The 26057-nt window shown below is 39.1% G+C and overlaps 1 protein-coding gene across 2 annotated transcripts in view; it reads right to left on the bottom strand.

The window, feature by feature from the left end:
• CTNNA3 (catenin alpha 3) overlaps window positions 1–26057 on the bottom strand; it is a 464394-nt gene that overhangs the window by 34144 nt on the left and 404193 nt on the right. For both annotated transcript variants that reach the window (XM_082765467.1, XM_082765468.1), the window contains one exon: window positions 19196–19377. In XM_082765467.1, the coding sequence (XP_082621593.1) occupies window positions 19196–19377 (182 nt within the window). The remainder of the gene's footprint in view (window positions 1–19195; window positions 19378–26057) is intronic.

Genomic DNA, 26057 nt, shown 5'->3' with positions numbered 1-26057 from the left:
AGCAAACACATTCTCATTTGTACTGTTGACTCCCAGAATTATGAATGGCCCCACAGCACTGAAGAGACATGCTCACTATGTTCCCATTCCCCAAAATCTCCCACTTTCTTGATAGGCTCTCCTTGTCACTCAGAACTACTTATGTAAACAGTGTAACACAGAGAGAGTGTGAGTGAAATGTTTGTGCTGTCAGCCTTAAGCATTCAAATGTCATGAGGTAGGATCCAAAATATCACTAAACTGGAATAAATACCAGGTTATTTTAAATAATAAATCTCAAATTCTTTGTATCTGCTTTGTATCTATGCGTTCAGGAGTCACATTTCCAGGATTTGCTCAATAGCCGTGGAACATGCTGGTGATGAATTTCACTTACAGTAACGTAACTCAGGTGTCAAGATATGAAGTAATATGCAACAAAAGATTTCTAACAAAAGTATGAGTTGTCAGCATTGGCTGTTTGAGCCCAAGAAGACAGCAGTTAAAACACAGAAGGTCTTAATCCCTATTCTACTCATCAGACATCAGTAAGAAAGCTCTCTTGCAGCCATCGAGTGCACCCTCAGTAAGTTTGCAGATGACACCAAGTTAGGTGCGTGTGTCGATCTGCTCAAGGGTAGGAAAGCTCTGCAGGAGGATCTGGATAGGCTGCACCGATGGGCTGAGGTCAACTGCATGAAGTTTAACAAGGCCAAGTGCTGGGTCCTGCACCTGGGGCGCAATAACCCCAAGCAGAGCTACAGGCTGGGAGATGAGTGGTTGGAAAGCTGCCGGGCAGAGAAGGACCTGGGAGTGATGGTGGATAGTCAGCTGAATATGAGCCAGCAGTGTGCTCAGGTGGCCAAGAAGGCCAACGGCATCCTGGCTTGTATCAGGAACAGTGTGACCAGCAGGGCTAGGGAGGTGATCGTCCCCCTGTACTCAGCTCTGGTGAGTACACCTCGAGTACTGTGTTCAGTTTTGGGCCCCTAGCTACAAGAAGGACATCGAGGTGCTTGAGCGGGTGCAGAGAAGGGCGACAAAGCTGGTGAGGGGCCTGGAGAACAAGTCCTACGAGGAGCGGCTGAGGGAGCTGGGCTTGTTCAGCCTGGAGAAGAGGAGGCTCAGGGGCGACCTTATCGCTCTCTATAGGTACCTCAAGGGAGGCTGTAGCGAGGTGAGGGTTGGCCTGTTCTCCCACGTGCCTGGTGACAGGACGAGGGGGAATGGGCTTAAGTTGAGCCAGGGGAGTTTTAGGTTAGATGTTAGGAAGAACTTCTTCACTGAAAGGGTTGTGAGGCATTGGAACAGGCTGCCCAGGGATGTGGTGGAGTCACCATCCCTGGAAGTCTTCAAAAGACGTTTAGATGTAGAGCTTAGGGATATGGTTTAGTGGAGGGCTGTTAGCGTTAGGTCAGAGGTTGGACTCGATGACCTTGAGGTCTCTTCCAACCTAGAAAATTCTGTGATTCTGTGATTCTGTGATTCACATGGAAGTGAGAGGTAAGTGGCAGACTGAGAGATGGACACAGAAAAATTATTAACGCTGGTACTGTCTGCTAGAATGCACGCCCTCTGGCAGACAGTTGTATGCTGATAGTTTTGCACAAAGCTGTTTAGCTTATTTTGTGTTTCTTTTCATCTTAAGGAATTCACAATAGATGGGCAATAGAGAGCATTCATCATTCCTGTTGCAGAAGCCCTCTTGCAGAATGCTGTGAGGAAGGGATTTCCTTCCCTGAGGCAATGGAAGTACTCACCTGCTAAACTGTTTAGCTGCAGAGACTGAACTAGAGCCAGAATTTGGGTCTTAAATAGGTCATTCCTTACTGTTGTGAACTGCCCTGTGCAACCTCTGTTAAGACAAGTCATTCCTGGTTACAGTAATTATATACTCCAAAGGTTTTCTTAACAACCAAAAAGGCAAAGGAATTTTCTTCTCTGAATGGACACAGTTCCTACAAAAAAAATATATTCAACACAATTCAACAGGACACTTACTTACTTGCCATTGGCAACCGTCACTGTCACTTCCCTATGTCAAGATAAGAGCACTGGAAAAGCTGCTCTGCACAGGCTCTGTGGTGTAACAGACTTTTAAATTGTGTCACAGTAATTAAAATTTCCTAGGACAGAACAGGAGAACTACCTTCTGGGAGTGTTTCAGTTGAATACAACATACAAAAAAGAGTAAGATAATAGACCTGAGTAAAAATGACAAATTCTTAACCTGCTTTTTTTCATTCATTTTTTTAAACTATACTTTATTCTAAGCCCTAGCACTATAGCTGTAAGTTGTTTTGTCACTCAACAGGAATTACATTTGAAGAGAACTTCTGGAATTCAGAAATTCTGAAACAAGTTGCAGCACAGAGCGCTTGTTCACAGAAATCCTGATGGAATCCCGAGGATGGGAATCCACATGCAGCTTGTGCTGTATCCCAGGCCATGATAATTCTTTCCATATTAATAAGTCTGCTGTATTGATGAGAAAAGCTGCCTTTATCACAGTTAAGCAAACCATTAAACATACTTATGTATTTCTCTTTAAATTTATAATGGTCATCAGACTGTATGAGCAGAATTATGTGTCTATATAGCTTTTTAGCACGGCTTGTCCTAGATTTGGTTAGGAAGACAAGTCTCTTGAATTTTTTAAAGTACTAGTGATGAAACACCACACAATCTAAATGAAAGGGAAACACAAAATGTAGGCTCCACACTGCAGCGAAGATGTAAAGGAGAAGAATGGCCACTCAGTAGGGACTTCCCTTTAGAGTATTTCCACAATAATTCTTCCTTCCTCTCACTGCTTGCTTTGTCTATCCCTTAGAAGCTAATGTGAGACGTTATCTGAGTGGCTCTAACTTGGGAATGTGTGAGAGCAAGGAAGTCATTTGCATTCCTATTCCCAACAACTGTCTGTTCTTCAAGCACAACTTACACTTCACCTGAGATCCACTGAAAAAGCTTTATGATTATCATGGGGACTCAGATTCTGCTGTATTGCAGAGAAGAACTGCTCTCAGAAAGAATTTGGTGATCTATGCTGAAAGTGTCCCTTGAGAGAAAACATAAACAAATCTCACAGTTTAAAACGGTATGAGTAAGAAAAGAAAGACAAGATTCTCCAAGTAACTCAGTGACTCTCATTAATCCAGATTGAACTGCAAGTCCCAGAAGAAAAATTATGACTTGTGTAAAGAAAAGCTGTAAAAGAAACACACGTGGCAAACAGAACACTGGCAGAGCTGAGCTGCAGTAATCAATCTGGCTAGGACCACCATTTATAGCCACAATATATTTAGAAATACAAACATTTTAGACACAGAAGGAAAATTAAAGGAAATGAACAGAGTGAACAATTGTAATACACCTTCCAAGAGCAGTAACTTCTCTGGCAGCAACTTTTTCCTGCCATATCCTGTGTTCGTCACCCAAGAGCAGCAGCCCTTGGTGTACCACAGCACCAAGCTCTAACAGTTGCTAGTAACAAATGCCCACCATGCAGTGCCTGCAGTTCGTGCCTTCCTATATATGCACTGAGAAATCTTGTAGGTAAATCCCTTTTAGAATATTAATTTTATCCTGATCTGATACCTCTAACTGTCCCACTTGAAAAGCAGTATAAACAGAGGCCAGACAGCATTAATTAAGAGATTCAAAAGAGAGAAATGGAATCTTACATATTCCACTATAATTAACTGGGAGCTATGGTCTATTTGTAACTGTTTAGCCAAAAGAAAAAAGTGTTATTTTGAGCAGAGCAGTACAGTATGTTAGCAATTACCACAGGACCATACATATAGAAGACGCTTCAAACCTCTTCTGGCTTTAAAACCAGTTGGCATTCAAACCAATGGAAACAACTCTGAAAATAAACCAGTACTTAATGAAAAATATAAACAAAAGGCATTGGTGTGAAAGGCCAAGAATTTCCTTAATTTTGGTACTAGTTTATACAGCTTACCTTCAGCTCTAGGTAAAGACAGACAGACTAGTCTCAGGATAGCGAGAGAACAAGTGATAGCCATCAGGGTGGATGTGGGAAGCTGTCCCGAATGGAGAAAATCAAACAATAGATTCCTCTGCTTCCTGTTTCTCTGACACAACACTAATCAGAAGCACACTACCTGCAAGTATCCCAGAATATCATATATTTCAAGGGTTAAAGTACCTATGAAAGTGTGCTCAAAGCCCCTTCTTCCCCTGACTTCCTGCATCCCAACACCCAACTGGAAAAACTCAGAAACAAGTATTTAAGCCCTACTACTTGTCACCCAGGTAGGAAGAGGGACACAATGTTTGTATCCTTGCACAAAGCTTTAAATAAAAATTCAATGACTTTTACTATGTAAAGATAATTTTCTTCCCACCTACAAAAGATAAACAGAAAAGCATTGAAATCCAGCTGTACAAAGGTTTACTATAGGCAATGTGAAGATGAGAATGTGTTCAGTTCCCTTAAAGAGTTCCAAGTGGGTAACCGACCTCCTTTCATCTTTATCCCTTGCATTAAGAACAACCAGACACACACCCTTCTTTAATACTTCAAGGCTCTGAGTGCACCAAAGCCTAAAGTAGCTCCCTTTCAAATGGTTGCTACTTATCACGCCCGAGTTTTTAAACTATTTAAACTATTTAAAATGTTTATCCGTCTTAGCATGGGATACAACTCCTTCTTGCCCCTAATGCGATGATTACTGATCCACCATCCAACTGCCCTGTGCAAAGCGCATCCTCCGGGGGCAGGCAGTAACTTCTAAGTGCTATTTCATTGCTCTGTAATGTGACTACACTTCCTTTTGATATACTTTCATTGTTCAATCTATTCCACTGCCAGTGATGTTTATAGAAAGGAAAAATCAATATAGAGCAAATTGTTAAAAATGGGTAGCTATGCTCTATATCGGTCAGACTTTATACACCGCTGTTCTTCACAGCCAACTTTGACATAAGCTTTTCTTCTATTTCTCCATCTCATGGAAGTTAATTTCTCCTTCCCCAAATGATCACCAAGAATTTTAAATAGCTATGCTTGTGCTATCTGAATCGTGACACTCAAGAAATTGTGTAAGGATCCCATTTTCACTGTTTTTTTAGAGCTTTTGTTGTTTTATTTATTTTGCTCCTTCGTATGCTGAATACACATGGACTTCCCATAAACCTAACGATGACCTCAATGACAATACCAGCTACTTCTTTTAGGGGAATAAATGAGGTGCAGACACAGGGATTATCTCAATCATAATGAAATAAGTATTACTAGAGCAAGTGTATTTAAACAACAGCTTTTCAATAAGCTTACTGTGGATTAAGGTACCCTGCTAAGCTTTGAGACTCTGTTAATTCTCACCCGTGCAGGTTATACCGCACAGTTTCACCACATTCCTCTGCCATCACAGATGACACAGAACTACTGGATGCATTTGATCTACTACTTGCTGACATTAAGGACAAAACTCTCAGATGATCTTAACAGTTCATGACAGAGACAAGTATGCAAAAATATAGTGCAAGAAGATCATACATATGCAATCTATAATGCAGACATTTGATGCAGACTTTTCCACCTTTACCATTCTCTACAGGCCCAGGTTAACAGCTAGGTGCAATCTTTCAATAAAGAATTTACTGCTGTTGGGCATATGGTGAAGTACGACTCCATGTGTGTGACCTGGACATTCCAAAATACCTGTCACGATATTTACTCATATTAAGGTCACACACCTCCATGTCCCCAGATACCAGCCTCTAAGCAGTCAAGTATCTGCTGCATTGCTCAGAACACCGCCTCACTGAACAATGCCAACTGCTGGCCATCTGCCTTTCAGAAAGGCAAGCACTACAAAGCCATTCCATCCAAATGCAAGCTTTGTCCATCATTTCCCATCCGACTTTCTTTCAAACAAACCAGATGGTATGTCCACACAGAACTGAGGGCATGACAAGGGAAATGCCAACTTTATAACAAGAAAGCTAAAACCTGCTCTCAGCTGATGTCAGGCAGTCAGGAGTTTGTGGTATGGGCACGTCTCCCTCTGCCCCACAGTGTTATGCCTCAAAGGTGTCAAGAATATAGTGGGACAGAGAAGCCAAACTGCCCACTGACCTTCATGAACAGTTGTACTACATCAGGATTGAGGTATACTGTAAGAATGAATGCCACTATCAGCAACATTTTAAGGAGAAAGAAATCTAATCCACAGGAGTACCAAAACAGCAACCTCCAAAGTCAGTGAATAAAAAATGTGGTTAAAAATGGTATATGCTGTTGAAGAAAGAAGTGCTGAAATTATTGCTAGGCTGTGTGAACCCAAAAAGGTCCTGGTTTAATTGAAAATCTTTGGAACAGACTCCAGTTCTATTTTTAGCAGAAAACACAGCAGTTGAGTACTGTTTCTGCTGTTCAGCATGCTCCCAAGGTAAGCATTTCTGAACAGTTTTTCTCTTTAGTATGCATATTCAAAAAAATGAAAATAAACTACAAGGAAAAATAAAATGAAATACACAGAAATTACAGTAAGAATGGGTGTAGCTCTGCAACTTCTTGAAACAATTTTGTTTTACTGAATGCTGACCCTGTCCTAGCTTGACTCTTGGCCATAAAGAAAGGAGGGGTTCAGATGAAGCCCTGTCTTGTGGACTGATCATTCAGAAGAAAGCACACATTTGGTATGGTGCAGAGGGGGAGGAAGAAAGACTATAGATGAACGGGTTTTATGAAGATGAAGGCTGTGTCTCCGTGAAGTAAGCAAGGTTTCATCTGCATAGTGATGAGGGTGACTTTATTAAGTGCTTTATGAAGTGCTTTATTAAGTCAAACAACTGGTCTATAACTCAGTTCAGGGAAGAGAGGAAAATAACAGTAAAACAATTGTTAAGAAGGACTTAGGTCATATATTCAGTGTTTTAACCATGCTTCGTCTACCTGCCCTATAAATCTCTGATATACAAAACAACCACATCCAGGCACACAGTTTGGAGAAGCTCTAGCTGATTTGGATATGGCTGGGTACCCCCATAAAACCTGCTTTTTGGGTGCACACATGGGAAAATGTGGCTTACTCCATGTAAGACATTTTACAGTCTGATAAAGAAACCATGGAAAACATTTTGAAAATTCAAGTCCTTTCTACCTGGCACCACCTTTATTGAATAATGAAAATCTGCACATTTGCATGATTTGAAAGTATCTCTGCAAGAGTGCTTTGCCTGTTTTATTCTTTGCTAGTTCACAAGTGTGAACTTAGCTAGTTCACAGCTAGTGCACTGTGAAACACTAGAGCAAGAAAGGGCCTTCTCTTGACAACTGCATTCTAGTTATTAGCCTGTTCTCCCCATGCTCCTACAGGCTTCTGCCTCTCTGGCTTTCTTTCAGTCTTTCTTTTTCTATTCCATCTACTAGCAGCTCATGCTTAAATCCCTTTCTGGGGGATCTTCATGGTACTCTATAGTACAACAGCCACAATGAGGGAAAAAGCCCTGCAAGAGTTTCCTATTCTCTTTATTTCTTCTATCCAAGACCGTGCAAGGAGGAAATACTGAGTGCTACTTTGGAAGGTATCTTTTAAGTTATTTCTGATAATATGTGGCACAGTGTGGCACAGTGTGGAAGATTATTCTTTCCATTTTGTTGCGCATGCACCAACCTGCAGAGAAGCTGCAAGCTCTAGAAATTCGAAGTTTGTAGCGTTGCTTCTAAGGAGAAAGAAGAAAGATGGCACAGAAGTTCCTTCCTGGAAGCCTTCCTCACTCCTTTTTTCACCAGACTGCCCACCTGCCTCCTTGGTACGATCAGAGCAGCAGTCCAGAAAGTATCACCACTTCACTAAATTCATCTCAGTCATGAGCAAACCTCTGAAGAGTATCTGCAAATTGTGGTGGCCAGCACCACGAAGTCTACACAGCTTCAAGAGCATTCCCTTCTACTTTATAAAATACCATCCAACCGTTCTGTTTCTTTTTTATGTAACTATGTGTGGCTACTACTGGTCCTCTTTCTTTCAACGGTTAGTGTTGATTTTTATGTATCCGCAGAGAGTACTATCTGTACTATCAATTTTGCCAACTCCACTTTGACACTTAAACTCTATGCTTGTATTTCATAAACACCAGACAGATCAACAGTGCAGTAACTGCATAAATCAGCTTTTTTCACCCCGGACAATAAGCAGTCAAGAGAAATGCTGGTGTACATCATACTCTGGATGTGACTGATCTCTTGTAGAAGTGTGCAGCATTGAATCAGCAATGAATCCAGCAAAAAAAAGTAACTAATATTTTATGTCAACTTTCTGGTCGTAATTAACTCACTGACGTGCCTACACTTCCAATGAAGGGGTTGATAACTGCGGAAGTTTCCAGTCTTTATTTCTTGGAAACCTTCCAAAGGCGTAGCTTCTAATTTCTGCTGATTAATTCAGAAAAAATCTGAACATATGGTGTTATAGCAAAAAATATATAGCATGTGCAAAATATAGCAAATAAATTCTGTAAAAAGAGGTCTACATTTTAAACGAAAAAGTTAGGAGAGGTGCTTTGCCTTTTTAATGCTGCTACTTTATTTCTCTAAGATACTTTCCTGGGCGTTCTTTTCAAACAACAGCTTGAGCAAAATAAACAGAGAAGCAAGTCTCGCATCAAGCCTCAAAGTACAAAAACCAGGCTGACTAATGTGCCAACTGGAGAATGCTACAAAAACCAGCACATCCCTAAACATTTATCATATGAAAAGCTAACCATAGTATGTCGCTGATCACATCACATCTGGTTTGGACACCGTATTATCACCTTCCCCTGCTAGGTGAGCCTGAGCCATCAGAATAGACTCAGAAAAGTGACAGAAGAGAAACAACAATTCTCAGCTGCAGCTGTCATAGCCCTGAGTGCACCAAAAAGGCCTCAATGGTCTTGAACAACCTCACCTGAGGCCCCCTCCCACAGACTCCACCCACTGGCTCAGAAGCTCTATTTAAGCCCTGCCCTACCCTCACCTTCCCTCTTTGTCCCTGACCAGGCCTGCACTTACAGGTATGTTTGCCTCTGTTTCTAGTTCTACCCTTGGTAGGCTTTGGACCTATATTGCTAGTGTTGTGTTTCCCAGATAGATCTCTTGTGCAGGTGCTATACCTTGGCTTTGGGAGATTTCCAAACCTAGACCTGCTTTATCACTTAGCTTGTCTAGGACTGTTGGTGGATTTTGTTATGAGTGCCCTGTGCTGACTGCTGTATAACTCTGCTCTGGTCAGTGAAAGCTCTGCAAGCACTGGGATTACTTTTGGATCCAGGCTTGTCTCCATTAGGAAGCAGCTGGTTCTTGCTGTTCCCTAGCAGTAGCCTTTATCTTTACAGTCTCAGGGTCTTACTCCTCCTGCCTCAAAGACAATGCAGAAGATGACCATGGGTAGAGAAACTGAGCAATCTGAGTTAAGCTGGTGGCTGGCCCTGCAGAAGCCTGGAACTGAGCAGGTAACTTTAAGCCCTGCCTGATGGCTGCATGGTGCCTTTGGGATGCTCTGCTCCCTACTGGGGAGCCAGCATTGCTTCTGTCCATTCCTGTTGAATGGTAAAAATGCCTGCAGAATACAACCTACACTGCTGTGAGATGACAGAGCTTTCACCCTTCTCCTTAGTGCTGCTCACAGAGATACAGTTCTTCCTTGGTCTGTAACCCATAAGAGACTGCCCTGCTACAGACTTCCCAGTTGGCTAAGAGCAATGGCTTAGAGGCTGTTAAATTACTGCCTGAACCCCCACTTGCTTGAGAGACTTCTGTTCCTGTTGGCAGGAGCTAGTACTTCAGGGTCCTGAACTTACTTTGCAGTTTGAGTATAGTAGTCACTAAAGCTAAAAAGTGAAAAACAGCACTTTCTAGTACAAGAGATGCATATTATCTGTTCTTACTGAGAAGTTGTATTTGCTCTAATGTATTCTGTGACTTCGTAGTTTGTCTCATTTCTAGTCCTGGGTAGATGCTAAGAAGGATAGACAGACAAATTTATCTGTCTTATTCATTAGTGATATGAATTCATGATTATTCATTCCTTAGTGATATGGTTTAGTGGAGGACTTGTTAGTGTTAGGTCAGAGGTTGGACTTGATGATCTAGAGGTCTCTTCCAACCTAGAAATTCTGTGGTTCTGTGATTATATTACTGTATTGAGTATGATCCTTGCTTTGATATGCATGTGAGGCATGAACATTAGTTCCTCATTAACCTCCTGGCCCAGCCAATAAACACTTCCATCGCATCACTTCTTAGCTTCATCTGTGCTTATGACTGTAGTACTGGTATCAAGAAGTATTCAGTACCCTGAAGTGCTGGACTACTTGTAAGATTGCTAAAAATGCAAGGAATTTGAGGTCTCCCAAAAGAGGTGTGAAGAGAAACAACAGTTCTTAATTCTCAGTGATTTCTAGAGGGCCCATTGTTCTCATGAAAGTATTAGTTACTTAGAGATACTGAGGCAGAGGTCTTCAAATATTTTTCAGAATTCCCACTAGTATATTGCTTTGTCCTATGTATGCTATAGGACATACAGGAGATGTGACCTTAACAGGTCAGCAAAAACAATGGATTTATAGTATACAAACACACTTTCCCGGTCTTAAATTTATAAAATTTAGAATTCCTTTTTAAATAAAGTCTTCTGAGTTTTACTATGTGGAACATGTAATTGCACTAAGAATCTGTCTTCACAGCTTCCACACCTACAAGGAATTCTACAGCATAAAAGAAATGATTGAGAAATGGCTACGGACAGTCCATCAGGGAGTCAACTAAACGCTGCAAAAGCGAACATCACCAGAATTAAGCTGAAGAATTGTAGATTTCCAACCAGCTAACTAGCAGAACTCACTCCTTATGAATACACTGTTATATCCATGTTATTGGGAAGGTAGTAACTTTGAAATGCGTTCTTACTCAAAGACCAAGCATAGGATTGGTTTAGTTTGTTTCTACAAAATTTAAGAGCTTTCTATTTCAACTATCAAATGACTCCTTGTTTTCACTCAACATAACATTCTTTCAAAAGAATGCCTATCTATATCTACAGGAGGCTCAAGTTCTGAGCTCTGTTAATTACACCTACACCTGACTTCCTCACATGGAAAATGCAAACTTATAAAATCTTTTGCAAGAATGCCAATGTACAATGGAAACTAGGGTAGTTACATGTCAAAATAAAATAGTTTTTGCTGCATTTATAAAAACTGCCTAACCATTAATCTTGATATTGTGAAGCATTATTTCACTTTAGATATTACTTAAATCAAGATGCATATATATAAAAAGCTGCTTTTTTAGAAAAGTTAACTGTTAATAATCATCAAATGAAAAATTAGGTTAGAATTGGCAATTAGAGGAGCAGTGAAATAATTATACATGCCTACAATGTAGAAAGATATATAGGTAAGTCAATGCAAGAAATGTGAAATAACAGAATATCTGCATTCTTTTGCAGAACAGCTTGCATTTTCCCACTACAATTGCTCTCCCAGTGAAAAATGTTAGGGGCAAAAGTTTATCCTTCCCATATTAGGGAGGGAAAAACAACAAACTCAGCACAATGTGGCTTCAATCAATAGTGATTCAGGAGTACCACAGTTCTTGCAATTTTTATGTAATTAGCTTACCCCAAACCAATCTTTTCCATTAAAGCCTCACTTTGGAATCATAACTTCACTCACAGATCAGTATTTTCTTTCCAGAACTAGAAGCATCACAGCATTGATCAGAATTCAGGGAAGACATAAGCAATTGCATATGCAGCACTTCAATAACCAAGAGTTACTAGGTTAATTATATTTAAATTTTAGAAATAATTTGGAAGTTAATAGCATTCACAGGGGAAACTGAAGCACCTGCTCTATTTTCAACTTTTTGTTTTCAGTAACACATTAGTAACTTTGAACTTTACAATCTAATTATGAGACTAGGAAGGAACAGACTGATTAAAATGTTCAAGAAAGAAGCTACACCTCAAGTATCATTACAGCAATTGCTACCATAAACCTGACACTGTCCTGGACCCACTGGAGAACATCCTGTATACCTACAGCACAAAGAAATGGCCTCTGCCAAAGAGCTTGTAATCTAACAAGAAAGAACAGATGACTCCAATCCAGTCTTCCATTCATCTTCAAAAGATAGAGGATCTGCAAAACTATGGGCAAAGGCCTTACCTCAGTTCTGGGGGAAATTATGGAGCAAGTTCTTAAGGATGGAACACTGGGGACAGGAGTGTGATTAGGAACAGACAGCACAGCTGAAACAAGTTGTCTGTCACACCAACTGCCTTCTGTGATGAAAAAGCAAATTCTGTGGATGTGGGGACAGCAGTAGATGTTCACCTTCATTTTTAGCAATCTTACAGCATCCTTGCAAGTGAATCAAAGATGTGAAACTGCACTGTGGGACAGCAAGTAAGACCAGCAAGCTAAAAAACTTGCTGATCTCTAATCCTCAATAACCTGGAGCAATTCCATGAGAGCTGTGAACGAGAATAAGGAGCTTCCCAAGTACAGCGCAGAAAGGACTTATTTAAAAATATCTAGCAGGTGGCAAAGAAATATGTATGTATTAGGGAAGTTATGAGCTGACTAGGGAAACTGTAGTGAGAGAGGTAAGAGGTACACCAAAAGGCTTTGACAGTGAAGGCAGGTGGCTTGTTTCCAGGAAAGGTGAGAACAGAACTGGTAAAAAGTCTGTGTTTAAAGGAACAACAGAGAAAACACAACAGGAAGGAGGCTTAAGTGGCAGAAGCAGAAAATGCAGATTCAAAATAAAGCCATTGCATGTAAGCATGCATATGCAACTACCCCATTTCCTCTGATGCTGACATGAAACTTTGTTTTATCCTTTCCCTTTAGTATCTCTGGTCTAAGCGTGAGCAATGGTTAACAATTGCTTACTGAAGTCAGTTTACATGTGGTTTAGATGTATTTTGTCATGTTAACGTTGCAGAGGAAAGCAAGCAACATTGCATTCATTATTTTGGTCACTAGCTGTTCACTGTATTGTTTTATGAGTCTTTAACATGTTTTCTTAACCTGTAAATCAGCAAGCAATGTTATACATGTATGTGTCATTCTTCACACCTAACCCATTCTCTAACTAGTCTTTATCAATTTAGAATGTTTTTCACAGTTCAGAAGTAAATTCTGACTTTGAAATTTCTAACAAATATATATATAATCACAGAATTGTGTGGGTTGGAAGAGACCTCAAGATCACCTAGTCCAACCTCTGACCTAACACTAACAAGTCCTCCACTAAACCATATCGCTAAGTTCAACACCTAAATGTCTTTTAAAGACCTTGCGGGATGGTGACTCTAATTCCCTGGACTGGAAGTAAAAAAATATGTAAAAAACATATTAAAACATACCTGAATATTTTACTGTTTGTCAATTATGCGTACTAGAGAAAAAAATCAAATCTATCCAACTTACTTGCAAGTTGGATATCTAAATAATTTGACTATGGACTGATGGCCAAATTATGTGTTTGGGGGGAGGAACAAAGCTTGGAATGTTTGGTTTCAACACTACATTCCCCAAGGTGATTGTCACTTTGAGTTGTGTAGAAGAACAAATGTAGATGTCTTAAGAATTTAAAAAAATCTGGCAGAGGATGAATATTCAGCACTTCAAAAAAAAAAACACTCCCTTTTAAGAAGTTATAATGAGCCCTAAAAAATAAGACCAGTAGAACAGCAAATGATATTTCTGATTAACTGTTTGCTGGCATATGTCCTCAGGAAACACCTGAAACTCTTTACAACTAACATATCTGCAAGAGCATCCACATGAATATCATCAATTGTCACTCAATTATCACTTAAATATCATATGAATAAAGATATAGTACCATGCATGAAATTCGCTCAATCTTTTGAGGTGGGAGAGGAGGATGTGTGGGATTTTTGTCTTCAAAAATTCTCACTTATTTGTGAAAGCTGAGTTTGTATACACTTTAGAAGCTCTGACATGCAAGAAGAATGAGCAATACCAGCTGATTCTGCATTACATGATATGATTTAACTTGACGTATCTCAACACTTCATCACATATCTGAGAGACCATGTTACTATCAGAAGGGAACAACTGCCTGCGGCTACTACTTAGTATACATGCAGTTTTGGCAGGGCAGCCAGTATCTCACAAGTACTGCAAAATCTTAGTTAACATTTAAACTATCCAGCTAATGCAATTCTATTGTTCATTTTAACAATAAAATCTAACCTGTTTCATCTACCATGTTGTACCAAGTAAATCCTACTGGTTCTGTTCATCAAAACAACTATGATAAAACACATGCAAATATGTGCACACAACTAAATTATACTTGCTTTAGAAATGAATTCATCCTAAAGAACTTCTTTATGCAATTAGTTCTGGTCAAAGTTAGCTTCAAGATAGAACCCTAAGAGAGTTCACCTACTTTGCCATGTAGCTGAACGGTCCAAAATAACTTTATGATGTCTCAGTGGGACAAAACTGCTTCTGACAAAACAACCTCTCATCTTTAGGTAATTTTTGATGAAATGCTTAAGTTTAAAGACAGCTGTTTTTTTTTCATCTTCTTATGATGCAAACATTAAGTGCCTGTGGACTCTCAAAAGGATCCCAAACTGCTTACTGAAATAATGATGAGCTTTGAATACTCTGATATGAGCAACGAGGAGGATTTTTTATATATACCCGAAGTAGAACTGTAGATTTAATGGCATCCAATCAGTTCAGGGGCTTTAGCAATGTAGGTACTATTACTGTACTAATAAGATATTAATAAATACGTATTGCCACATTGTATGTCAGTGACAGACTGGGGATGTGCGTGTGGGGGTGAGGCTCAAGACAAGATGGACAGGGCTGAATGGAAATTATAGAAATCTGAGGGCTAAGAGGGGTGAGAAAAAGGTGAAGAGATCAGTGGATTTGAGGGGGCAATGCAAGAGCTCTGTAGTATTTCAGGGAAGTCTAGCTGTTGAAGAGAAACCAGGATCATGGGTAGCTCTGACTTGGGTAACTGGCAAAGAGTGAGATATGATGAGGAGCTGTGTGGGTGAACTTGAATAGGAATTGAATCTTTTTTTCTCTTCTTCTAGTCCTGTGGCCTCTTTAACTCCCAGTAAGTACAGAACTGGCATCCTACTCTCTTCTTGGGTCCCCTTGTTTACTTCCCCAAGCAAACACTAGAGAGGGACAGCAGCTAAATTAACACTCAGGACTGTGGTTGTTAGCAGGTATGGAGATTTGCTAGATTTGGCAGCTACACTTGGGGTCTTAACCAAGACTACTACTGAGAGAAAATGTTAATGCTGGGTTGCATTTTCTGTAAGTAGTACAGGTCTAAGCAGAAGTAGTTTTTTTCACTTATAATAAGAGTAATGTGGGGACAGCTTGAGGGGGGGGGGATGATTTTGCTAGATTTGCTTTTTAAAGTATTGTTAATTTCCTTTATTTTGCTATTTTTACTATGTTTCTAGTATTAACTCTGATGTTGGTTGCCATTTAAAAAGACAGGTCTCAATTGCCAATGGCAAGTGGGATGCATTTTGTAAAAAGCTTGCTGATAGTCACACTTGCAAAACAGGCAGGGGTAAAACTGCAGCAACTATAGCTTCCTGTTTGACGCCAGATGAAGTCTAGTAAAATAAACATTTTTATTTGTCCAAAACATAGGTTAACTCTTCTGGATCTGCCCCTTCCTGTTGCTGTACCGAAGGTGACTGACAGTGCTCGAGAACACAGCTGACTTTCTCGCTTCCTTCCCCATGAACATCCAGGAATGAAGACTGCTGAGGCCACCACAAGCACCAGCTTGTCTTAAGGTCTGAGCTCTTCTCTAGTCTGCAATTCAAAGGTCTTGGGCACAGAAGACATAAAGGATTATGACATTTTGTGTTTGTTGCACCAGATGCTACTCAGGTAAGTAGTGGATTTTTTGTCATTTATTGTCTGAGTAAATCTGTTACCCTTCAAATGCACTAAAAAGCCTTCATTTTTATTTCGTCTTGATGACTGTCTTCCAAAGGTTTAGATTGTGGAGACTAGAGAATGTTTATCAGTTGCATCACAGGGAAGGGAAAGCAGCATTTCAGTTCTTTGTTCAGCTTTTGAAAGCATTCTGTTTCCTGGGTGAGGATGAGATTCAAGGGATTTGTCTGTAGATCTTCCGTTTGGCCGTGTTAGATGACATTTTATAATTAACAGGGTTTTTTTGTGCATAGTAATTCTGAATTACTTAATTCTCCTCATGTGTGGAGTTTTCCAGTGTCTTACAGTACAGTGTGTAATAGGATGATTGTTGAAGACCTAAGTGCTTTTAAGAGCTTAGTTTGACCTCTATCCCTTTGTGGTCTGAGTCTCTGACGTCTGAAATGCCAGTGGAAAATGAGCAGGAACATCTTGAAAACTCAGTCTAGAACTTACCCCCTACCAGTTTCAAAGTAGGAGGATTTAATCTGGTTTGAGCTTTCACTTCTTCAGCAGAGGCTGCCGTGTGGGAATACGCTATTTTAAAGGAATAGCTTCTGCAGTGAATGAATTTTCATCCTTTAAATTGAAGATAGCTCTGTGACTGAGCTTTTAAGCAAATGTAACTTACAGAAGTAATCTATATAGACATAAAGCAGTCAGTTAATTTAACTCACTGCTTTTATATATAGATTGTAATATTTGTGACATTGTTTCATTGTATTGATGGGTGGTATCTAAACTGCAGAGAACAGACCAGAACTGGCCTCTGAAGAGGTAGACTTTTAAGGGTGCTAAGAAGAGTTTAGTTTGGATTTGGGTTGTAGGATCTATCTGTGAAGTGTCTCTGTGTACTGCACTGTAGTTTAAAAACTTGGCCTGTGAATCAGTTGGTTCACTCTAAACACAAGCGTACTTGCTTTCAAATATGAGACATTAAAGAAAATATAATTTAATGCAACAATGAATTCTGAAGTGCTTACATAACTATATTAGGGATCGACAAGCTTATGACTCAGAGTTGTCTTAAGACAGGTCCATTAAAACTCTTTACGCAGTTGATTAAAAGCTGTTGTATGACTTTTCAAGTTACTATTCTTCAAAGCTGCTTTTTATAGAAACTGAATATGTTGCTAAGTACAGGCTTAAGTACATTATTGATATACAGTCCCAAATGCATGTATTTTTCTCTCAATAAGAAAATACTTTATGTTTTTATTTCCAAAACTGTCCAACAATTCTCAAATTACTTTATTGGTAAAGAACCTTGAAGTGCTTTTGAAATAACTGTTTATTTGTAAGTTTGTCCCAAATACAGGACTCAATGTTTTTAAATACATGGAAAAATGTGGAACAAAATTACTTCCAAAAGGACATCGGGTTAGGGAGATATGTATATGCTTCCTCTGGGAAGGTGTGGCTGCTATGCTGTAACCTCTATTCTGTGATTCCAGTGTTTTGGAGCGTGCAACAGGCAGAATGACTCAGAAGAGAACTGACTTGAAAACATACATGGACATATTCAAATACAGCTTTCTAACAGTTTGAGATGAAGTTATGTAAGGTACCAAGGTAAGACATTACTGCATACACAATATGGTAAGGACAACTTGGCTTTTGTTACTAACAGTCCTAGAAACGTAACAATAGACTTGTTAAGTTAGTCATACCCCAAAGAAGTTACAACTTATGCATCAAGCGTGCAGTGAACAAGTATTTTGTATATGCTTGCATTTCTCTTACTATTGTCTTGAAGTAAAAAGATTAGTGTACTTCCTATTGTCTTGAAGTAAAAAGATTAGTGTACTTCCTAAAATTGTGTAGAGAATCATCAAAACGCATCTTAAAATATTGTAGAGTTCCTCAATGTACGTCGAAGTAAATAATAGGATTTCCCCTCTCTCATCCCAGTAGATTTTAGTTTTCCCCCGGTGAGTTTTTCTACAAACGTGTTCTTAGTGGACTCTCTGGTGATCTGCAACACTGAACAAAAACTGCTCATGGACTCAAAAATGCAAATTATGCTGTTTTCAACAGAGCCAAAAATGCAAAGTTAAGAACATGAACTGGCCTTGTTAATCTTGAATAATATAAATCTAGTAATTTAAAGAATTTGGTGAGAGGTGACTTCAATTGTAAAGCTTGACTTGAGGGCAGAACATTTTCTTTTACAATGGTCTCAACTCAAATTGTATGCTGCAAAGAGAATAATATGATTACAGAGTTCAACAAACAATTTTTCAACTCTCTCTCTCTCATGTGAAGGTGAATTTAAAATGGGCTACCATGATAAAATGCTACAATTGTCTTCCTGAGAACAGGCCTAAGCCAGATCTTGGCTTTGTTAGCTCTATGCAGCTCTTAATTTACACCCCTGAAGAATCTGTCCAAGAGGCTTAGAATTTTCTTCATATCTTGCATGAAACGACTTATTTTATGGGACATGAAAGGTCTTGCAAGAGCGCTTGTGTTTTAAGGCTTACCTACCTATCAATAGCAATATTATTAATAAAAAGAACTGCACAACAACCAGTACTTACTTTCAGTATAACTCATTTGATGAAATTTACTGAACATGTATTCAGTACGGGCAGAAAAAGCTTCTGAACTTAAGATTGTTTCATATATACAGTTATTACACAGCACATACTGTCAAGAGGGAAATACTAGCTTTGAAAGCTGTCTGCTGTAGGACATTTTGTTTTCCCAAGCTACATAAAGTAAAGTAGCATGATACAGTTCTGATGAAAGCAATAGCAGGCAATGCAATATAAAATATGCATGACTCTGAATGTATACACCAGACATATGCTCTGTCCAGTATGTTTTATGCATGACTAGAATATACTACATGCTAGACAGCATGGTATGGTAGAAACAGAAGAGTAACAGACAAGACAGAACTACAGTATAAAATCAAGATGATTGTTTCTTTTTTTTCTTTCATTGAGAGGAGAAATAAAGCACTAAAAAAATAAAAATACTTCAACAAGCCAAATGAAAAACAACAGAAAAGATTTAAGGACAAGCATGGTTTAAAACTTGAAACTTCCCCTCCAACAGTTCTGTGCTACCAGCTAGCGCTGTAAACCGAATTACATTATCTTAGCCACTCAACTTTGTAAAGACACTGTCAACTGACATTAAAAACTCACTATTTCCCGTCATAACAATATGACAATGGCCTCCAAAATTTATAAGTACTGAAGAGCATTTTTTGCATAATTACCTTGTGAAGTCAGTCATCTCCATCATAATCACACACATCCTCTTGGCCAAAACAATGATGTCATTGCTGGTATCATCCCATATTTCAATCTCTGCATCAAGCTTACTCTTGACTTTTTTGAAGTCAGCCACTTGCTCAGCTATCTTTTCCTTTTCAGCCTCTGGCAGTTGAGTCATCTTAGCCTGGAATAATAAAATAAATTTATTTGCTTAACATCTGTTTGTCAGGGAGGGTTTTTTGTTTTTGCTGATGGTGGTAGGTTTTTGTTTTGTTTTGTTGTTGTTGTTTTTTTAATATATATTGCTGGGTATTATTAAACACATACCTGTAACATGCTGTGGCCTGGGCCAACTGTTTCAGCCTGAGTACCTCTGAATTTCAAAATCATTACACTATCGTTGGGTTGGGTCAAATAATTAGGTTGGCAGAATGGGAACAGTGCTGTCCCATGAAACCGTTAGTATTAATGTAGGCAGAGAAACAAGAAAAAATTCTTCCAAACAGCCTTTGTAAAGTATGACTGACAGATTTTCCGTTTAATGTGAATGAAATGCCTAGTTATTTTTTTTTGTCTTTTTTTTTTTTTTTAAAGTATGATATATATGCAGGTTATAAAATGCAATACATTTTCAGATAGATGAGTACAAAGGAAAGGGTTTAACTGCCCTAAAAGTGTGCTTGTCCTCTCTTCTGAGAAGGTTACCCAGTGCTGTTTTAAGAACTGGTAAAGTTTTGCTTGTTCAAATCTGTGTCTTCTGTCTTTGAAGAAGACAAAGAAACAGATTAACACGTTAGAAAATCAGCAGGGGACTAAAGTTACCAAACAAGTACCTTGAATGCCAACAGGAAAATGAATATCCAATGTTCAAATGCAGCCACAGTCAAACTGGGCCCAGGTAGGACACAGCTCTGTACTAGGCTGCAGCTCTAGACTGGTCTGTTTGCAAACATTCCACAAACTAAAACTGTTTCAAATTAAGATTTAGTATAGCTAGAGAAGTGGTGCATTTTGTGCAATTTCAGACTATGGAACCATAACGTACACTTAATACATGTATTCTTCCTATATTTAAGCGTTATGTTTATTTTTAGAAGTACTCAATATATTAATACTGAAACAACTTCTAAAAATGCAGCATGGTGAAAATGGAAATACTTTCCCTAATATTCTTCTGCATAAGAAAGATTATCAGTTTGCACCAGACAAGGCTCAAATACATTTCCTGTTGCGACACACAGGCCAGGAAGCAGACAAAAATAACAGGTAGCCAAAACCAAAACAGTTAACAAATAAGGCAAAAAAAAGTGTCTGATTTCTGTCAAGAAAAATTTAGAGCTTCGACTTCTCATATTATGCAAGACACATTATCTAAGTATTACTGATCTGATAAATGGTATAAATTCAATATGAAAGCAGAAATAGAAGAAAAATACAGTTTGCTGAGTTTGCCATGAAACGTGTCTTTGCTTGGGATTGTGTTATTGGTGATTTCCTGATTTTCCTTTTTTAAAGTACTGTGCATTATTTCCATCAGGAAATTTAAGATCACTTATATAAATTAACTATAATTAAGTTTCACAGAATTATCTAGGTTGGAAGAGACCTCCAAGATTACCTACTCCAATCTCCGACCTAACACTAACCAGTCCCCCACTGAACCATATCCCTAAGCTCTACATCTAAATGTCTTTCCAAGACCTCCAGGGATGGTGGCTCCACCACTTCCCTGGGCAGCCCATTCCAATGCCCGACAACCCTTTCGGTGAAGAAGTTCTTCCTAATATCCAACCTAAACCTCCCCTGGTGCAACTTTAGCCCATTTCCGCTCATCCCATCACCAGGCACGTGGGAGAATAGACCAACTCCCACCTTGCTACAGCCTCCTTTAAGGTACTTATAAAGAGTGGTATCTCCCAGCCTGTAGCTCTGCTTGGGGTTATTGCGCCCCAGGTGCAGGACCCAGCACTTGGCCTTGTTGAACTTCATGCAGTTGACCTCAGCCCATCGGTGCAGCCTATCCAGATCCTCCTGCAGAGCCTTCCTACCCTCGAGCAGATCGACACACGCACCTAACTTGGTGTCATCCACAAACTTACTGAGGGTGCACTCGATCCCCTCGTCCAGATCATCGATAAAGATATTAAAGAGGACTGGCCCCAGTACCGAGTCCTGGGGGACTCTACCAGTGACCGGCCTCCAACTGGATTTGACTCCATTCACCACGACTCTTTGGGCCCGGCTATCCAGCCAGTTTCTAACCCAACGAAGCGTGCGCCAGTCCAAGCCATGGGCAGTTAGTTTCTCAAGGAGAATGCTACGGGAAACGGTGTCAAAAGCCTTACTGAAGTCAACGTAACCACATCCACAGCCTTTCCCTCATCCACCAAGTGCGTCACTTTGTCATAGAAGGAGATCAGGTTTGTCAAGCAGGACCTGCCTTTCATAATCCCATGCTGACTGGGCCTGATCGCCTGCTTCCCCTGCACGTGTCACATGATGACACTCAAGACAATCTGCTCCATGAGCTTCCCTGGCACTGAAGTGAAACTGACAGGCCTATTGTTTCCTGGGTCAACCTTCCGGCCCTTTTTGTAGATGGGCACCACATTTGCTAGCCGCCAGTTGACTGGGACCTCCCCTGATAGCCAGGACTGCTGATAAATGATGGAAAGCGGCTTGGCCAGTTCCTCTGCCAGTTCTCTCAGCACCCTTGGGTGGATCCCATCTGGCCCCATTGGCTTGCATATATCTACATGCTGTTGCCAACCATTTGCTCATGGATTGTGAGGGCCACATCCTGTTCCCCATCCCCTTATTTCAAGTGGAATCAAACAGAAGTGCAACTGTGGTTCAGTTTCCAGTAAACTGAAATCTGCAGTTGTGCAGAGCTATGCAGTTATTATGGAAATGATTTTAAATTGCATGGATTAATTGAGCCAGAACCAAAAGCTGCTCTTGCCAATTTTCTAACCAGTGTCAGCCAAATCAAATTCAGTACAAAACAGATTCTCTGGATGAGAACCTTCAGGAAGTTCATGCTCTTCCTTGGCTCTGCAGCCACAGAAGCAGAAGCTTAAATCCCCACGTGGCTGTTAAGTACAGGAGGCAGTTCCTACAGGACTGCGTCTCCAGAACAGAGCTCGCCTGGTCCCAATTCAGACACGTAATCCAAGAGTGCAAACTGCCTTCTAAGGGATTCTTTGGTATCGATGCCCAAGACTTAACAGTCCTGATAGGTGATCTGAAGCAAAGCTCATGTTTGTCCCGATTGATTTGGTATTTTAAATGCATAAAAGAAGTACCTGTTAGAATTTGTAGTAAAAAACAAAAATGAACTCTAGAAAAGGACTAGCAAGCTTTCACTTATGCTCCTGCTGTTTCTTAACCAATTTTAGAAGTTGATGGACTCAATCCAGTAAGTCACGTCAGAATTGTCATACCCACAGAGGAAAAACACTCAAATCAAAAGATACAGTATACTGCCTTTGGAAGCATGATAACCACACCAAGATAAAGAAAAGGCAGCTCTATGAATTCAAAATACTTTCTGTATTTAATTAAGAACTTCATCAAGTTTTTCTGACCTTTTTAAGAGCTCTTCTTGTTTTAAATTTTTGGATAAATAAACCAAAGTTTGCAGGGACACTGAGAAAAGCATGTTATGAAAACAACATGTGAAAACATTAAATGCAAATCCCATAGTAAATTCTTTCTTTCATATTTTGTTTCAGATTTGTATCTGCAACTTGAGATAAAGCAGTATTTGAAAGATTATCCCACATTTTCTTTCATTTTTTTGCAGCCAGCAATGGTCATCTAGACTGTATTTGCTTTGGTACATAAGCACCGAACAGCTCAACATAAGTAACTGACTACAGGCAAAAAACTTGTGTCACAAAGCTTTCTCCCACGTGCCCTCTCTTACCTCCAACCACGAAGTCCTACACATGTGATCCTCACTACGCAAAAGCCTCTCAGAGAGACTGGAGACCCACCTAATGGAACAACAATAGCATGGGGGCTGCTGCCAGAATCACTAGAGGCTTCATGCTCTTACAGGCTTTTCTCTATATATGTTTATATATATATATATATATATATATATATATATATATGTCTATATATGTCTATTCATTTCTCTTCTGCCTCCTAATGAGGCCTCAGCATAATCTCAACTCCCTCAAGTTTTACTACAACTTTTTCTTAAGCATTGAATTATGATTATAGAAACGATTAAATGCATATGTACAATAAATAAAAATAGATATTTGAAATCAGCTGCACTGGTATTTTATACAGATACCTTGTGTTCCACACCAGGCTGGGCGACCAAGATCTTTGATACTGCTCATCTTCGTGGCGCTACTCTCAGTGTTTTGTATTTATCACTTTCTCTCTGAAGTGGTCCACCTCTTGCATGGTAGGCTATCAAGAATTACACACTGTAATTATGTTGCAGTAATAAATACCTTGTGGTTTATTTTTGTTTATAAAACATCACCTACCATACTTAAAATGGAAAGTTATGGCAATGGCTGAATTACTTATAATTAGTATAACAGGTAATCAGTTTAATATGTAATGCATATGTTTTTCAAGCCAGGCCATTTAAGAGATTTTATCTATGCTTACATTACTCTGTCACAAGGCAAATTTTTCCATTTATATGAATTACTGGAAATTACAGGTCTCCCTAAGTATGTTATAATTACAGTCACTAAATTAGAAAGTGTAACTGCGTGTTTTAAGCACTGCTTTTCCTGTTTTGTAAAAAAAAAAAAAAAAAAAAAAAAAAGACCTACAACAGTACAACAGACCACGTAAGGACTTTGTAAGATCAAGACACATTTTTCTCATGGCTATAAGATGAGCTTCCTGAGAAAGATATGAAACAGACAAAAATAAAGAGTTAGACTCCAGAATCAAAAGAATTAAGTATCACTTTTTACGCTGTTTTGGGTTGAAAAACACAAGCCTGGATTTAGAAACCACAAGAAAGATGACGTCTTAATGAAAGCAGTCTAACATACTGTAAGTATCCTGTTACATGCCAACACAAATGACTTTCAGCTGGAATGAGAAACATTATCCACTGGAACAAAGGGGCAAAGGAAAACTACAATTCTGACATTGATTTCTGTTTCCTTTCCCTCGTACCGCTTTAAAAACATATACGGTAACAAAATAAAACAAATATACACACAGTCTTTTCAGTGCAGACATGACCTTGCATTAAAATAGAAAACATAGGTACATGTGAAATAAAAATATAAATTAAATGTCTGATATTACATGAATGCAGGATTATTTTGTCCATGAGGAAAAAATGATTTTATTCATTACTTCTAAGACAAAGTGTTTTTGTTTTTGTTTTTTTTTAACCACAGTAGAAGATAACAGTAAAAATTAAGAGAGAGGACATATATTTTTTCTTATTTTTCTTTCTTCTCTAACAAAAAGCACACCTCTTATGGGGAGGAAGGATGGAAACAGAAATAATAGAATGATTTACAGTACATCCAATCAGATGTTTACATTATCAAAAACTCCTTCTGTCTAAGGTAGAGGTGAGCCAGATATCCTTTCTGAAGGGAAAAGCTTCCCTTTGAAAACTATTTAACATTTCCTGCTTTGTAAGTTGCAGTACCATGAAACTGCAAGGAGAGAAGAGGTAAACGCCAATTTGCTACACTTTTGTATGTTACCAAGAAAATAAACCCAATTTCCCTAATGGACCACGTGAGGATAGACTCTTTTCATAGTTTTTAAAAACAAGAATACAAAATAACGTGCTCTTCACATTTTGTAGTTAGAAGGTAATGGCACAGATCCAGAAAGACCAGATTCATATCCCTGCTTTGCCTAGCTGAGAGCTAAGCTTTTTATTTCACAAAGGGCTCAGAAGCTGGATGAAACCATCCCACCTAAATTTTTGCTCCCTAGCTACGGTCAGCTGGGCACCAGCTTCAAAGACATTTGTGGGAAGTAAACAAGATCTCTTCAACTCAAAATACAGTGACGCATTTCCATCAGTTTTAAATAATTTCCAACTGTGACCTGTGATTGTTTTTTGTTATTATTTATAAATTTTTAAGTTATATACAACTTTGTAGATCTGTCATATGTCAATCTGTGCACATCAGTTGAGTATTTTATCACAAAGGCAGACATAAGATAAATGCCAAACATAGGCAAATTTCTTGAATATAGCATAGAGTTAGAAGAGATTCCATTAAAATTAATAAAACGTGCCCACTAACTTTTAAATCACATCCTACTTTTTCTGCTAAGTGATCGTTCAAGTTTGGATAAAGACACTTAACAGCAAATGCAGGATATTAGCAATCTACAGCAAAGTGAATGCAAAGCATGTTCCCTACAGCTTAAATGTATGGGTGTGATACTGACAGCTGGGAGAAGCTTAATTTCTTTCTTTCAAGTTTCCTACCTGTTGTCACCAGTTGTCCTATTTCAACATGCCATAAAATCTGGACTACACTAGATATTGTCACTGATTCTCATGTCATTCTTTACACAATCTAGGGAAACAAGATCTAGATGTAATTGCCCTTGAGTAGTTGTGACACTCATTGAAAAACTTCACAGAATATTTACCAAGAACTCATGACAAGGCGGAGGGAACTATCAAATGAAATTCTGAAGAGACTGGCTCTGACTCTGGCATTATTCACTATTTTCAGTAATGGCGTGGATGAAAGAAGCAAAAGCACACATCATACATCTACGGTATAGGAGGCCTGGTTTACAATCCTAAGTGATTTTTACTCCTTGCTAATTCTTAATTATCACAGTTTCAATAAAGGGAAAAGATGAAGGCAGTTAGCACGTAAATTAAATGCT

Source organism: Aythya marila, assembly GCF_965140915.1.
Source record: "Aythya marila genome assembly, chromosome: 7".
Classification (NCBI taxonomy): domain Eukaryota; kingdom Metazoa; phylum Chordata; class Aves; order Anseriformes; family Anatidae; genus Aythya; species Aythya marila.
Note: the sequence above shows the minus strand (reverse complement) of the source record. Positions and strands in the feature narration are given on the sequence as shown.